Source organism: Rhinoderma darwinii, chromosome 8 (genome assembly GCF_050947455.1).
Source record: "Rhinoderma darwinii isolate aRhiDar2 chromosome 8, aRhiDar2.hap1, whole genome shotgun sequence".
In the NCBI taxonomy this organism is placed as follows: Eukaryota; Metazoa; Chordata; class Amphibia; order Anura; family Rhinodermatidae; genus Rhinoderma; species Rhinoderma darwinii.
In genome coordinates this window covers 2,438,980-2,457,755 of record NC_134694.1, presented here as the reverse complement: position 1 = coordinate 2,457,755, position 18,776 = coordinate 2,438,980, and the positions used below count along the sequence as shown (strand labels likewise).

At 39.7% G+C, this 18,776-nt stretch overlaps 1 protein-coding gene and 1 long non-coding RNA gene across 13 annotated transcripts in view; one reads left to right on the top strand and one right to left on the bottom strand.

The window, feature by feature from the left end:
• LOC142659011 (uncharacterized) overlaps positions 1 to 18,776 on the bottom strand; it is a 508,111-nt gene that overhangs the window by 62,836 nt on the left and 426,499 nt on the right. The gene's annotated exons all lie outside the window — the stretch shown is intronic.
• The window catches only part of OLFM1 (olfactomedin 1), a 75,516-nt gene continuing 70,537 nt past the window's right edge, over positions 13,798 to 18,776 (top strand). Inside the window, exon 1 of one of the 2 annotated variants that reach the window (XM_075834660.1) lies at positions 13,798 to 14,330. In XM_075834660.1, the coding sequence (XP_075690775.1) occupies positions 14,265 to 14,330 (66 nt within the window). In that variant the 5' untranslated portion in view covers positions 13,798 to 14,264. Of the gene's footprint in view, positions 14,331 to 15,653; positions 15,756 to 18,776 lie in introns of those variants that run through there. The other variant, XM_075834661.1, reaches the window with a different exon arrangement.

The following is an 18,776-nucleotide window of genomic DNA, read 5'->3' as shown; positions in this document are numbered from 1 at the left end:
AACGTCTGGGCAGAACAACTATAGGAAAGCTCTACAGAGGACAAAGGAGAACGGTATCAAAGTAAGCGGCGGTGGAGGATCTTTCATGTCCCTTTGCAGCTGCAGGATACAACAATGTAGGGACTCGGCCTCCTGCCGTTGCTGGCATTGTAACATGGCAAATAGCAAAAAGGAAAACTATAAGTATCCATTCCTGCCTACCTGCAATGATTCTAGAAATCCCATAGATACAATATCTTATATAGTGGTATATAGACAGACACATATACACAATATCTCGTATAGCGGTATATAGACAGACACATATACACAATATCTCGTATAGCGGTATATAGACAGACACATATACACAATATCTCGTATAGCGGTATATAGACAGACACATATACACAATATCTCGTATAGCGGTATATAGACGTAGATACAATAGACTGTACAGCAGTATATAGATATAGACACAATAGACTGTATAGCGGTATATAGACAGACACAATAGACTGTACAGCAGTATATAGATATAGACACAATAGACTGTATAGAGGTATATAGACAGACACAATAGACTGTATAGCGGTATATAGACAGACACAATAGACTGTATAGAGGTATATAGACAGACACAATAGACTGTATAGAGGTATATAGATATAGACACAATAGACTGTATAGCGGTATATAGATATAGACACAATAGACTGTATAGCGGTATATAGACAGACACAATAGACTGTATAGCGGTATATAGACAGACACAATAGACTGTATAGCGGTATATAGATATAGACACAATAGACTGTATAGCGGTATATAGATATAGACACAATAGACTGTATAGCGGTATATAGACATAGACACAATAGACTGTATAGCGGTATATAGACAGACACAATAGACGGTATAGAGGTATATAGACATAGACACAATAGACTGTATAGCGGTATATAGATATAGACACAATAGACTGTATAGCGGTATATAGACATAGACACAATAGACTGTATAGCGGTATATAGATATAGACACAATAGACTGTATAGCGGTATATAGATATAGACACAATAGACTGTATAGCGGTATATAGACAGACACAATAGACTGTATAGGAGGTATATAGATATAGACACAATAGACTGTATAGCGGTATATAGACATAGACACAATAGACTGTATAGCGGTATATAGATATAGACACAATAGACTGTATAGCGGTATATAGATATAGACACAATAGACTGTATAGCGGTATATAGATATAGACACAATAGACTGTATAGAGGTATATAGATATAGACACAATAGACTGTATAGCGGTATATAGATAGACACAATAGACTGTATAGCGGTATATAGATATAGACACAATAGACTGTATAGCGGTATATAGATATAGACACAATAGACTGTATAGCGGTATATAGATATAGACACAATAGACTGTATAGTGGTATATAGATATAGACACAATAGACTGTATAGCGGTATATAGATATAGACACAATAGACTGTATAGCGGTATATAGATATAGACACAATAGACTGTATAGTGGTATATAGATATAGACACAATAGACTGTATAGCGGTATATAGATATAGACACAATAGACTGTATAGCGGCATATATACAGACACAATAGACTGTATAGCGGTATATAGATATAGACACAATAGACTGTATAGCGGTATATAGATATAGACACAATAGACTGTATAGCGGTATATAGACAGACACAATAGACTGTACAGCGGTATATAGATATAGACACAATAGACTGTATAGCGGTATATAGACAGACAATAGACTGTATAGCGGTATATAGATATAGACACAATAGACTGTACAGCGGTATATAGATATAGACACAATAGACTGTATAGAGGTATATAGATATAGACACAATAGACTGTATAGAGGTATATAGACATAGACACAATAGACTGTATAGAGGTATATAGACAGACAATAGACTGTATAGCGGTATATAGATATAGACACAATAGACTGTACAGCGGTATATAGATATAGACACAATAGACTGTATAGCGGTATATAGATATAGACACAATAGACTGTATAGAGGTATATAGACATAGACACAATAGACTGTATAGAGGTATATAGATATAGACACAATAGACTGTATAGCGGTATATAGACATAGACACAATAGACTGTATAGAGGTATATAGACATAGACACAATAGACTGTATAGCGGTATATAGATATAGACACAATAGACTGTACAGCGGTATATAGATATAGACACAATAGACTGTATAGAGGTATATAGACAGACACAATAGACTGTACAGCGGTATATAGATATAGACACAATAGACTGTATAGAGGTATATAGACAGACACAATAGACTGTATAGCGGTATATAGATATAGACACAATAGACTGTATAGAGGTATATAGACAGACACAATAGACTGTACAGCGGTATATAGATATAGACACAATAGACTGTATAGCGGCATATAGACAGACACAATAGACTGTATAGCGGTATATAGATATAGACACAATAGACTGTATAGCGGTATATAGATATAGACACAATAGACTGTACAGCGGTATATAGATATAGACACAATAGACTGTATAGCGGTATATAGATATAGACACAATAGACTATATAGCGGTATATAGATATAGACACAATAGACTGTATAGAGGTATATAGATATAGACACAATAGACTGTATAGCGGTATATAGATATAGACACAATAGACTGTATAGAGGTATATAGATATAGACACAATAGACTGTATAGAGGTATATAGATATAGACACAATAGACTGTACAGCGGTATATAGATAGACACAATAGACTGTATAGCGGTATATAGATATAGACACAATAGACTGTATAGCGGTATATAGACAGACACAATAGACTGTATAGCGGTATATAGATATAGACACAATAGACTGTATAGAGGTATATAGATATAGACACAATAGACTGTATAGAGGTATATAGATATAGACACAATAGACTGTACAGCGGTATATAGATAGACACAATAGACTGTATAGCGGTATATAGATATAGACACAATAGACTGTATAGCGGTATATAGATATAGACACAATAGACTGTATAGCGGTATATAGATATAGACACAATAGACTGTATAGCGGTATATAGATATAGACACAATAGACTGTATAGCGGTATATAGATATAGACACAATAGACTGTATAGCGGTATATAGATATAGACACAATAGACTGTATAGCGGTATATAGATATAGACACAATAGACTGTATAGCGGTATATAGATATAGACACAATAGACTGTATAGAGGTATATAGATATAGACACAATAGACTGTATAGCGGTATATAGATATAGACACAATAGACTGTATAGTGGTATATAGACATAGACACAATAGACTGTATAGAGGTATATAGATATAGACACAATAGACTGTATAGCGGTATATAGATATAGACACAATAGACTGTATAGCGGCATATATACAGACACAATAGACTGTATAGCGGTATATAGATATAGACACAATAGACTGTACAGCGGTATATAGATATAGACACAATAGACTGTATAGCGGCATATATACAGACACAATAGACTGTATAGCGGTATATAGATATAGACACAATAGACTGTACAGCGGTATATAGATATAGACACAATAGACTGTATAGCGGTATATAGATATAGACACAATAGACTGTATAGCGGTATATAGATAGACACAATAGACTGTATAGCGGTATATAGATATAGACACAATAGACTGTACAGCGGTATATAGATATAGACACAATAGACTGTATAGCGGTATATAGATATAGACACAATAGACTGTATAGCGGTATATAGACATAGACACAATAGACTGTATTGCGGTATATAAACATAGACACAATAGACTGTATAGCGGTATATAGACATAGACACAATAGACTGTATAGCGGTATATAGATATAGATACAATAGACTGTATAGTGGTATATAGACAGACACAATAGACTGTACAGCGGTATATAGATATAGACACAATAGACTGTATAGCGGTATATAGATATAGACACAATAGACTGTACAGCGGTATATAGATATAGACACAATAGACTGTATAGCGGTATATAGATATAGACACAATAGACTGTATAGCGGTATAAAGATATAGACACAATAGACTGTATAGCGGTATATAGATATAGACACAATAGACTGTACAGCGGTATATAGATATAGACACAATAGACTGTATAGCGGTATATAGATATAGACACAATAGACTGTATAGTGGTATATAGATATAGACACAATAGACTGTATAGCGGTATATAGATATAGACACAATAGACTGTATAGCGGTATATAGATATAGACACAATAGACTGTATAGAGGTATATAGATATAGACACAATAGACTGTATAGCGGTATATAGATATAGACACAATAGACTGTATAGTGGTATATAGACATAGACACAATAGACTGTATAGAGGTATATAGACAGACACAATAGACTGTACAGCGGTATATAGATATAGACACAATAGACTGTATAGCGGTATATAGATATAGACACAATAGACTGTACAGCGGTATATAGATATTGACACAATAGACTGTATAGCGGTATATAGATATAGACACAATAGACTGTATAGCGGTATATAGATAGACACAATAGACTGTATAGCGGTATATAGATATAGACACAATAGACTGTACAGCGGTATATAGACAGACACAATAGACTGTACAGCGGTATATAGATATAGACACAATAGACTGTATAGCGGTATATAGATATAGACACAATAGACTGTATAGCGGTATAAAGATATAGACACAATAGACTGTACAGCGGTATATAGATATAGACACAATAGACTGTATAGCGGTATATAGATATAGACACAATAGACTGTATAGCGGTATATAGATATAGACACAATAGACTGTATAGCGGTATATAGACATAGACACAATAGACTGTATAGCGGTATATAGATATAGACACAATAGACTGTATAGAGGTATATAGATATAGACACAATAGACTGTATAGTGGTATATAGATATAGACACAATAGACTGTATAGAGGTATATAGACAGACACAATAGACTGTATAGCGGTATATAGACAGACACAATAGACTGTACAGCGGTATATAGATATAGACACAATAGACTGTATAGCTGTATATAGATATAGACACAATAGACTGTATAGCGGTATATAGATAAAGACACAATAGACTGTATAGAGGTATATAGATATAGACACAATAGACTGTATAGTGGTATATAGACAGACACAATAGACTGTATAGTGGTATATAGATATAGACACAATAGACTGTATAGCGGTATATAGATATAGACACAATAGACTGTATAGCGGTATATAGATATAGACATAGACACAATAGACTGTATAGCGGTATATAGACGTAGACACAATAGACTGTATAGCGGTATATAGACAGACACAATAGACTGTATAGCGGTATATAGATATAGACACAATAGACTGTATAGCGGTATATAGACAGACAATAGACTGTATAGCGGTATATAGATATAGACACAATAGACTGTACAGCGGTATATAGATATAGACACAATAGACTGTATAGCGGTATATAGACATAGACACAATAGACTGTATAGTGGTATATAGACAGACACAATAGACTGTATAGCGGTATATAGACATAGACACAATAGACTGTATAGCGGTATATAGATATAGACACAATAGACTGTATAGCGGTATATAGACAGACACAATAGACTGTATAGCGGTATATAGATATAGACACAATAGACTGTACAGCGGTATATAGACAGACACAAAAGACTGTATAGCGGTATATAGACAGACACAATAGACTGTATAGTGGTATATAGATATAGACAATAGACTGTATAGCGGTATATAGATATAGACACAATAGACTGTATAGTGGTATATAGATATAGACACAATAGACTGTATAGCGGTATATAGATATAGACACAATAGACTGTATAGAGGTATATAGATATAGACACAATAGACTGTATAGCGGTATATAGATATAGACACAATAGACTGTATAGCGGTATATAGATATAGACACAATAGACTGTATAGCGGTATATAGATATAGACACAATAGACTGTATAGCGGTATATAGATATAGACACAATAGACTGTATAGCGGTATATAGACAGACACAATAGACTGTATAGCGGTATATAGATATAGACACAATAGACTGTACAGCGGTATATAGATATAGACACAATAGACTGTATAGCAGTATATAGATATAGACACAATAGACTGTATAGCGGTATATAGATATAGACACAATAGACTGTATAGCGGTATATAGACAGACACAATAGACTGTATAGTGGTATATAGATATAGACACAATAGACTGTATAGCGGTATATAGATATAGACACAATAGACTGTATAGAGGTATATAGATATAGACACAATAGACTGTATAGCGGTATATAGATATAGACACAATAGACTGTATAGCGGTATAAAGATATAGACACAATAGACTGTATAGCGGTATATAGATATAGACACAATAGACTGTATAGCGGTATATAGATATAGACACAATAGACTGTATAGCGGTATATAGATATAGACACAATAGACTGTATAGCGGTATATAGATATAGACACAATAGACTGTATAGAGGTATATAGATATAGACACAATAGACTGTATAGCGGTATATAGATATAGACACAATAGACTGTATAGCGGTATAAAGATATAGACACAATAGACTGTATAGCGGTATATAGATATAGACACAATAGACTGTATAGCGGTATATAGATATAGACACAATAGACTGTATAGCGGTATATAGATATAGACACAATAGACTGTATTGCGGTATATAGACAGAGACAAACTGTTTTTGCAGATGTTGTTTTTGAGGAAAGAGTTGGTTATCATTTCGCAAGAATTTGATGGTTTGAGTACACAGGTCAGGGGGAGTAGAGATAGGAAAATGGGAAGAAAACATGTTTGTCCCTAGAATTCTGAGAATTATACTAAAGGTGAAGGACTGACTGTTTCCAATTGTTATGTTACTGTATGTTAGCCAAAATACTGTCTTGTATGATATTTATTGTCTTATGGTATTGCATGAATATAGAATGAGTATAAATAAACGACAGGGGCCGGGACTAGCTCAGACCTCTACAGTAATCAGATACTTGTCTGTTCTGTTTTTGTCTCCGGCCGTATCGGTGTCGATCTACCTTTTGGGAATTGCGTTATCAACTGTATAGTGGTATATAGACGTAGACACAATAGACTGTATAGCGGTATATAGATATAGACACAATAGACTGTATAGCGGTATATAGATATAGACACAATAGACTGTATAGAGGTATATAGATATAGACACAATAGACTGTATAGCGGTATATAGATATAGACACAATAGACTGTATAGCGGTATATAGACAGACACAATAGACTGTACAGCGGTATATAGACATAGACACAATAGACTGTATAGCGGTATATAGACATAGACACAATAGACTATATAGCGGTATATAGATAGACACAATAGACTGTATAGCGGTATATAGACATAGACACAATAGACTGTATAGCGGTATATAGACATAGACACAATAGACTGTATAGCGGTATATAGATAGACACAATAGACTGTATAGTGGTATATAGATATAGACACAATAGACTGTATAGTGGTATATAGATATAGACACAATAGACTGTATAGAGGTATATAGATATAGACACAATAGACTGTATTGCGGTATATAGACATAGACACAATAGACTGTATAGCGGTATATAGATATAGACACAATAGACTGTATAGAGGTATATAGACGTAGACACAATAGACTGTATAGCGGTATATAGACGTAGACACAATAGACTGTATAGCGGTATATAGATATAGACACAATAGACTGTATAGCGGTATATAGATATAGACACAATAGACTGTATAGAGGTATATAGACATAGACACAATAGACTGTATAGCGGTATATAGACAGACACAATAGACTGTATAGCGGTATATAGACATAGACACAATAGACTGTATAGAGGTATATAGATATAGACACAATAGACTGTATAGCGGCATATAGATATAGACACAATAGACTGTATAGCGGTATATAGACGTAGACACAATAGACTGTATAGAGGTATATAGACAGACACAATAGACTGTATAGAGGTATATAGACAGACACAATAGACTGTATAGCGGTATATAGACAGACACAATAGACTGTATAGCGGTATATAGATATAGACACAATAGACTGTATAGCGGGATATAGATATAGACACAATAGACTGTATAGCGGTATATAGATATAGACACAATAGACTGTATAGCAGTATATAGATATAGACACAATAGACTGTACAGCGGTATATAGACAGACACAATAGACTGTACAGCGATATATAGACAGATACAATAGACTGTATAGCGGTATATAGACATAGACACAATAGACTGTATAGAGGTATATAGATATAGACACAATAGACTGTATAGCGGTATATAGACATAGACACAATAGACTGTATAGCGGTATATAGATATAGACACAATAGACTGTATAGCGGTATATAGATATAGACACAATAGACTGTATAGCGGTATATAGACAGACACAATAGACTGTATAGAGGTATATAGACATAGACACAATAGACTGTATAGCGGTATATAGATATAGACACAATAGACTGTATAGCGGTATATAGATATAGACACAATAGACTGTACAGCGGTATATAGACAGACACAATAGACTGTATAGCGGTATATAGACAGACACAATAGACTGTATAGCGGTATATAGACATAGACACAATAGACTGTATAGAGGTATATAGATATAGACACAATAGACTGTATAGTGGTATATAGATATAGACACAATAGACTGTATAGCGGTATATAGACAGACACAATAGACTGTATAGCAGTATATAGACAGATACAATAGACTGTATAGCGGTATATAGACATAGACACAATAGACTGTATAGCGGTATATAGACATAGACACAATAGACTGTATAGAGGTATATAGACATAGACACAATAGACTGTATAGCAGTATATAGACGTAGACACAATAGACTGTATAGCGGTATATAGACGTAGACACAATAGACTGTATAGAGGTATATAGACAGACACAATAGACTGTATAGAGGTATATAGACAGACACAATAGACTGTATAGCGGTATATAGACAGACACAATAGACTGTATAGCGGTATATAGATATAGACACAATAGACTGTATAGTGGTATATAGACAGACACAATAGACTGTATAGAGGTATATAGACATAGACACAATAGACTGTATAGCGGTATATAGATATAGACACAATAGACTGTATAGCGGTATATAGACAGACACAATAGACTGTATAGAGGTATATAGACATAGACACAATAGACTGTATAGCGGTATATAGATATAGACACAATAGACTGTATAGAGGTATATAGATATAGACACAATAGACTGTATAGTGGTATATAGACATAGACACAATAGACTGTTTAGCGGTATATAGACATAGACACAATAGACTGTATAGAGGTATATAGATATAGACACAATAGACTGTATAGCGGTATATAGACATAGACACAATAGACTGTATAGCGGTATATAGATATAGACACAATAGACTGTATAGAGGTATATAGATATAGACACAATAGACTGTATAGTGGTATATAGACAGACACAATAGACTGTATAGAGGTATATAGACATAGACACAATAGACTGTATAGCGGTATATAGATATAGACACAATAGACTGTATAGTGGTATATAGATATAGACACAATAGACTGTATAGCGGTATATAGATATAGACACAATAGACTGTATAGCGGTATATAGACAGACACAATAGACTGTATAGAGGTATATAGACATAGACACAATAGACTGTATAGCGGTATATAGATATAGACACAATAGACTGTATAGAGGTATATAGATATAGACACAATAGACTGTATAGTGGTATATAGACAGACACAATAGACTGTATATGTGGCTGGTGGTGTTATAGGGACATTTTTGGCTGGTGGTGTTATAGGGGCATTTGTGGCTGGCAGTGTTATAGGGACATTTGTGGCTGGCAGTGTTATAGGGGCATTTGTGGCTGGCAGTGTTATAGGGACATTTGTGGCTGGCAGTGTTATAGAGACATTTGTGGCTGGCAGTGTTATAGGGGCATTTGTGGCTGGCAGTGTTATATGGGGCATTTGTGGCTGGCAGTGTTATAGGGGCATTTGTGGCTGGCAGTGTTATAGGGACATTTGTGGCTGGCAGTGTTATAGGGGCATTTGTGGCTGGCAGTGTTATAGGGACATTTGTGGCTGGCAGTGTTATAGGGACATTTGTGGCTGGCAGTGTTATAGGGGCATTTGTGGCTGGCAGTGTTATAGGGGCATTCGTGGCCGGCAGTGTTATAGGGACATTTGTGGCTGGTGGTGTTATAGGGACATTTGTGGCTGGTGGTGTTATAGGGACATTTGTGGCTGGCAGTGTTATAGGGACATTTGTGGCTGGCAGTGTTATAGAGACATCTGTGTTTGGTAGTGTTATAGAGACATTTGTGGCTGGCGGTGTTATAGGGACATTTGTGGCTGGCGGTGTTATAGGGACATTTGTGGCTGGCAGTGTTATAGGGGCATTTGTGGCTGGCAGTGTTATAGGGACATTTGTGGATGGCAGTGTTATAGGGACATTTGTGGCTGGCAGTGTTATAGGGACATTTGTGGCTGGTAGTGTTATAGAGACATTTGTGGCTGGCAGTGTTATAGAGACATTTGCGGCTGGCAGTGTTATAGAGACATTTGTGGCTGGCAGTGTTATAGAGACATTTGTGGCTGGCAGTGTTATAGGGATATTTGTGGCTGGCGGTGTTATAGGGACATTTGTGGCTGGCGGTGTTATAGGGGCATTTGTGGCTGGCGGTGTTATAGGGACATTTGTGGCTGGCAGTGTTATAGGGGCATTTGTGGCTGGCAGTGTTATAGGGACATTTGTGGATGGCAGTGTTATAGGGGAATTTGTGGCTGGCAGTGTTATAGGGACATTTGTGGCTGGCAGTGTTATAGGGACATTTGTGGCTGGCAGTGTTATAGCGACATTTGTGGCTGGCAGTGTTATAGGGGCATTTGTGGCTGGCAGTGTTATAGTGACATTTGTGGCTGGCAGTGTTATAGGGACATTTGTGGCTGGCAGTGTTATAGGGACATTTGTGGCTGGCAGTGTTATAGGGACATTTGTGGCTGGCAGTGTTATAGAGACATTTGTGGCTGGCAGTGTTATAGGGACATTTGTGGCTGGCAGTGTTATAGGGACATTTGTGGCTGGCAGTGTTATAGGGACATTTGTGGCTGGCAGTGTTATAGGGGCATTTGTGGCTGGCAGTGTTATAGGGGCATTTGTGGCTGGCAGTGTTATAGGGGCATTTGTGGCTGGCAGTGTTATAGGGACATTTGTGGCAGGCAGTGTTATAGGGGCATTTGTGGCTGGCAGTGTTATAGGGGCATTTGTGTCTTGCAGTGTTATAGGGGCATTTGTGTCTGGCAGTGTTATAGGGACATTTGTGTCTGGCAGTGTTATAGGGACATTTGTGGCTGGCAGTGTTATAGGGACATTTGTGGCTGGCAGTGTTATAGGGACATTTATGGCTGGCAGTGTTATAGGGACATTTGTGGCTGGCAGTGTTATAGGGACATTTGTGGCTGGCAGTGTTATAGGGACATTTGTGGCTGGCAGTGTTATAGGGGCATTTGTGGCTGGCAGTGTTATAGTGACATTTGTGGCTGGCAGTCTTATAGGGACATTTGTGGCTGGCAGTGTTATAGGGACATTTGTGGCTGGCAGTGTTATAGAGACATTTGTGGCTGGCAGTGTTATAGGGGCATTTGTGGCTGGCAGTGTTATAGGGGCATTTGTGGCTGGCAGTGTTATAGGGACATCTGTGTTTGGTAGTGTTATAGAGACATCTGTGTTTGGTAGTGTTATAGAGACATCTGTGTTTGGTAGTGTTATAGAGACATCTGTGTTTGGTAGTGTTATAGAGACATCTGTGTTTGGTAGTGTTATAGAGACATCTGTTTGGTAGTGTTATAGAGACATCTGTGTTTGGTAGTGTTATAGAGACATCTGTGTTTGGTAGTGTTATAGAGACATCTGTGTTTGGTAGTGTTATAGAGACATCTGTGTTTGGTAGTGTTATAGAGACATCTGTGTTTGGTAGTGTTATAGAGACATCTGTGTTTGGTAGTGTTATAGAGACATCTGTGTTTGGTAGTGTTATAGAGACATCTGTGTTTGGTAGTGTTATAGAGACATCTGTGTTTGGTAGTGTTATAGAGACATCTGTGTTTGGTAGTGTTATAGAGACATCTGTGTTTGGTAGTGTTATAGAGACATCTGTGTTTGGTAGTGTTATAGAGACATCTGTGTTTGGTAGAGTTATAGAGACATTTGTGTTTGGTAGTGTTATAGAGACATTTGTGTTTGGTAGTGTTATAGAGACATTTGTGGCTGGCAGTGTTATAGAGACATCTGTGTTTGGTAGTGTTATAGGGACATTTGTGGCTGGCAGTGTTATAGGGACATTTGTGGCTGGCAGTGTTATAGGGACATTTGTGGCTGGCAGTGTTATAGGGACATTTGTGGCTGGCAGTGTTATAGTGACATTTGTGGCTGGCAGTCTTATAGGGACATTTGTGGCTGGCAGTGTTATAGGGACATTTGTGGCTGGCAGTGTTATAGAGACATTTGTGGCTGGCAGTGTTATAGGGGCATTTGTGGCTGGCAGTGTTATAGGGACATCTGTGTTTGGTAGTGTTATAGAGACATCTGTGTTTGGTAGTGTTATAGAGACATCTGTGTTTGGTAGTGTTATAGAGACATCTGTGTTTGGTAGTGTTATAGAGACATCTGTGTTTGGTAGTGTTATAGAGACATCTGCGTTTGGTAGTGTTATAGAGACATTTGTGTTTGGTAGTGTTATAGAGACATTTGTGTTTGGTAGTGTTATAGAGACATTTGTGGCTGGCAGTGTTATAGAGACATCTGTGTTTGGTAGTGTTATAGAGGTTACGAGTGCTGCACATATCCATGGTTTCCCATCACTTGTTGCAGAAGGGCTGTACTTATTTTGGAAGGGTATACCAGAAGGCCCACCCTCACTTCAAAGATGATGTACACAGCCATTCGCTCTATATGTATTTCTATCAGATTAATAAAAACCCATTTGGCCCCCACAGGGTCGGTGCAGCAGAGGGAGAAAGAACATGACATAAAAGATCTATTCTCCTGTAGTGGAATATAAGGGGGAGGCATGAAGGCTGCACCTGACTCCCTGCTGCATCTTTCCAGGCAGATGACCCCAGAGCTGAGCTTTATATTTTCTGCAGAATGGGAAGAGTGATCTGGTTCTGTGACTGTGTAACCAGAGTCTAATGTGGCAGCCAAACCCAGAGCCGGCCGGCCGCTCACTCCATCAGTCTGTGCATTGTTATTGCTGGAGGAGAGGAGAACAAAAGACACAACCTCCAATCACGACAACGCTGCACCCCGAATGACAGCTCCAGAAAGCGGGCAGGGCAAGCAAATATTAATGGCCAATCCCAGCTGGGTGCACAACAGCCAATCAGCGCCCTCCTTACAGCTACCATTGTGCTGGCAGAAATTCAGTCCTCTAAGGAAAGATTGTGGCATCTTCTCACTAGCTGCATCACTGCTGGCCGCCGCTTCTGTGTTTTTTTTCTTCCCCTCTATCCCTGCCCTCCCTTTCAAGGCAAAGTTTTGGCAAAAGCAATACCATCATTTTGTGCTCCATTGAGTTCCTCCTTGCAAATGCCTTTCAATCAGGGAAGCCATTAAAACCACACACACAGGGACCCAACACAAGGAGAGCGAGGATCTGGGATATAATACAAGTATGCAGAGCGGGCGCTTCACACAGCAGACTCCCTGCCTCGTCTCCTAGCGCTGCCGACACGCACCAGAAGGAACGAACAACGGACCCGCTCTGGAGGAAAAGCACAGGCAAGAGAAGGAAAAGAAAGAAAGACCGGAAAATATATATATCCCACAGCAGCGAACGAGAGCAGGAAACCGGATCAAGACTGAACCTGGCACCGAGCAATGCCACCGACAAGCAAGCTCATGAGCCTGTTCTTCCTTATCCTGATGGGCACCGAACTCACCCAAGTAGGTTACCTTCCAGCCTCCCTTATCTCTGACCCCCTCCCCCGCTCCAATGGAAGTGATCTAGTTGCGGGCAGGGCTCTGCTGCATGGCATGATGTATCCTGAGCTGAGCACCATGGCCAGGGCTACTGGAACCTATTGGGGCAGGCTGGAAATGTTGCATGGTCTACTCTCCCCCCTCACTGTATGTTGTGGTTGAAGGGTAGGGGATGGGTGTAGTGGTGGGGTCATGGGATGGGTGTAGTGGTGGGGTCATGGGATGGGTGTAGTGGTGGGGTCATGGGATGGGTGTAGTGATGGGGTCATGGGATGGGTGTATTAGTTGTGGGGTCATGGGATGGGTGTAGTGGTTGTGGGGTCATGGGAAGGGTGTAGTGGTGGGGTCATGGGATGGGTGTAGTGGTTGTGGGGTCATGGGATGGGTGTAGTGGTTGTGGGGTCATGGGATGGGTGTAGTGGTTGTGGGGTCATGGGATGGGTGTAGTGGTTGTGGGGTCATGGGATGGGTGTAGTGGTTGTGGGGTCATGGGATGGGTGTAGTGGTTGTGGGGTCATGGGATGGGTGTAGTGGTTGTGGGGTCATGGGATGGGTGTAGTGGTTGTGGGGTCATGGGATGGGTGTAGTGATGGGGGTCATGGGATGGGTGTATTCGTTGTGGGGTCATGGGATGGGTGTAGTGATGGGGTCATGGGATGGGTGTATTAGTTGTGGGGTCATGGGATGGTTGTATTGGTTGTGAGGTCATGGGATGGGTGTATTGGTTGTGAGGTCATGGGATGGGTGTAGTGGTTGTGGGGTCATGGGATGGGTGTAGTGGTTGAAGGGTAGGGGATGGGTGTAGTGGTTGAGGGGGTAGGGGATGGGTGTAGTGGTTGAGGGGGTAGGGGATGGGTGTAGTGGTTGTGGGGGTAGGGGATGGGTGTAGTGGGGGTAGGGGATGGGTGTAGTGGTTGTGGGGTCATGGGATGGGTGTAGTGGTTGAAGGGTAGGGGATGGGTGTAGTGGTGGGGTCATTATATGGCAGTGTGCTCTGTGATCTCAGGCTGGTTTCCTATGGACATTGCCCCGGACACACACGGCACCGCTGCCCTGGTCTGGGTTCCTCCCCTGCCGGTGCACGTTTGCTGGCGGTGTCTTCCTCCGTCATTCCGCTCCCACCGCTGACTTTTCTTGACATGATTGTTCTTTTTGATTGACGGTGACATTTAAATGTCCTTTCTGGGTCTCCGGCAGGAGATATCCAGCGGGTAATTAGTTCCCGGGCTCCTGGAGAACTTCAGCCCGGAGACTTTACGGATTTGTTTGATTAGCAGAATAGGAGTCAAGTGAAAGGGATTTACACTTTACTAATGAGATTATGGCTATGAAGCGCTGAGGCAGAGGACGTGCTGAGCAGAATTACACCCGGCTCATAGGACACTGCAGGTCGGTAGGAAATGGTCGCCAAGTTTCTGGGGGGGAGAGGGGCTCGTTTTAGGGTTCTCCATATGTTTTTCACGTATTGTTCCTCCTCCCCGTGTCTTTCATCGGCTGGAGCTGTGTGCGGCGCTGGTTATGCGCCGTTGACGGAGATGTTATTGTACTTTCATGGGCACTTTATGGATCCTGCGGTCAGTGCGGTGTGTGAATAGCGGGGAGGCAGCAGTATTATGTACGGTATTATAAGAGATTTCTATAGCGCCATCCTCTCCCGTGGCGTTGTACAAAGAGACCACCCTCAAGCTGTGACCCCCATATACTGGTAGTGGCCGCCATGGTTTCATATACTGTACATTACTGTCAGACAACAACTGGTTAATAATGAAATCCGACATAAGCGAGAACCCCCAGAAACTGTGAGAACCCCCAGAAACTGAGCGCACAACTCACCCGGGCACATCGCACACAGCGGTGTCACAATCAGCTGCACAGTAAGATGTAGATGTGTCTGAGCGGAGCGCTGGGTTATTTAGGGTAACGGGGTCCCCTGTGGTGAGGAACATTGCAAGGAACGTATTTCAAAGTCACTTTCAGAATCAAGGAGGGAAGGAAACGCACATGAAGATCTATCCAAAACCAAACATGAAACACAACACAAGTCTACAGGCCCGGCTAGTGGTCAGTGCCCAGAGGAAGCAGAGCCGAGCTGGTCATATAACTTTTTGGGATTGCATTTTTATAATAATAGTACACAGAGTAACGGCAAATCAGTAAGTTCACCTGCAGTCCTATGTAACACCACAGATAACACAGTGATTACTCTCTGATTACAGATAATGTAGTAGTGTTTCCTGCAGTCCCATGTAACACCACAGATAACACAGTGATTACTCTCTGATTACAGATAATGTAGTAGATGTTACCTGCAGTTCTATGTAACACCACAGATAACACAGTGTAACTCTCTGATTACAGATAATGTAGTAGTAGTTACCTGCAGTCCTATGTAACACCACAGATAACACAGTGATAACTCTCTGATTACAGATAATGTAGCCGGGTTACCTGCAGTCCTATGTAACACCACAGATAACACACAGTGATAACTCTCCGAGTACAGATAATGTAGTAGATGTTACCTGCAGTTCTATGTAACAGCACAGATAACACCGTGATTACTCTCTGATTACAGATAATGTAGCCGGGTTACCTGCAGTCCTATGTAACACCACAGATAACACCGTGATAACTCTCTGAGTACAGATAATGTAGTAGATGTTACCTGCAGTCCTATGTAACACCACAGATAACAGTGATTACTCTCTGATTACAGATAATGTAGTAGATGTTACCTGCAGTCCTATGTAACACCACAGATAACACAGTGATAACTCTCTGAGTACAGATAATGTAGTAGATGTTACCTGCAGTTCTATGTAACACCACAGATAACACAGTGTAACTCTCTGATTACAGATAATGTAGTAGTAGTTACCTGCAGTCCTATGTAACACCACAGATAACACAGTGATAACTCTCTGATTACAGATAATGTAGCCGGGTTACCTGCAGTCCTATGTAACACCACAGATAACACAGTGATAACTCTCCGAGTACAGATAATGTAGTAGATGTTACCTGCAGTTCTATGTAACAGCACAGATAACACCGTGATTACTCTCTGATTACAGATAATGTAGCCGGGTTACCTGCAGTCCTATGTAACACCACAGATAACACCGTGATAACTCTCTGAGTACAGATAATGTAGTAGATGTTACCTGCAGTCCTATGTAACACCACAGATAACAGTGATTACTCTCTGATTACAGATAATGTAGTAGATGTTACCTGCAGTCCTATGTAACACCACAGATAACAGTGATAATTCTCTGAGTACAGATAATGTAGCAGTGTTACCTGCAGTCCCATGTAACACCACAGATAAAACAGTGATTACTCTCTGATTACAGATAATGTAGTAGATGTTACCTGCAGTCCTATGTAACACCACAGATAACACAGTGATAATGTTCTGAGTACAGATAATGTAGCAGTGTTACCTGCAGTCCCATGTAACACCACAGATAACACATTGATCACTCTGAGTACAAATAATGTAGTAGTGTTACCTGCAGTCCTATGTAACACAGTGATAACTCTGTGTACAGATAATGTAGTAGATGTTACCTGCAGTCCTATGTAACACCACAGATAACAGTGATTACTCTCTGATTACAGATAATGTAGTAGATGTTACCTGCAGTCCTATGTAACACCACAGATAACAGTGATAATTCTCTGAGTACAGATAATGTAGCAGTGTTACCTGCAGTCCCATGTAACACCACAGATAAAACAGTGATTACTCTCTGATTACAGATAATGTAGTAGATGTTACCTGCAGTCCTATGTAACACCACAGATAACACAGTGATAATGTTCTGAGTACAGATAATGTAGCAGTGTTACCTGCAGTCCCATGTAACACCACAGATAACACATTGATCACTCTGAGTACAAATAATGTAGTAGTGTTACCTGCAGTCCTATGTAACACAGTGATAACTCTGTGTACAGATAATGTAGTAGATGTTACATGCAGTCCTATGTAACACAGTGATATAGATAATACAGTAGATGTGCTGGTACTTACATACTATCAGTGTCATCTGCAGAACAAGACTCAACCCTGCAAGCCCCAGGGGTGAGAGAGGATCCGCATCCAGGATGAGATTATTCTGTAGAGTGGACGGGGTTAGGATTGTACTCAGACCACAGACGGTTCCGACCTTACAGTGTTCTTACAGGGCAGAGTACACAGAATAAGCCGTCATATAACTAAAAAGGGGACCAATAACGATTATGTTATTGTCGCTAAACCGGGCTTGACCAATGGAGATGTGTTCAAGAGCAAAGGCCAAAAAAAGGGCAAACTCAACCTGGGTAAAGTGTCAGCCGAATCACTGAGCGCCCTGCGGGGATCGTCTGTCATTCACACTAGATCTTTAGAAAAGGAAGGATGAG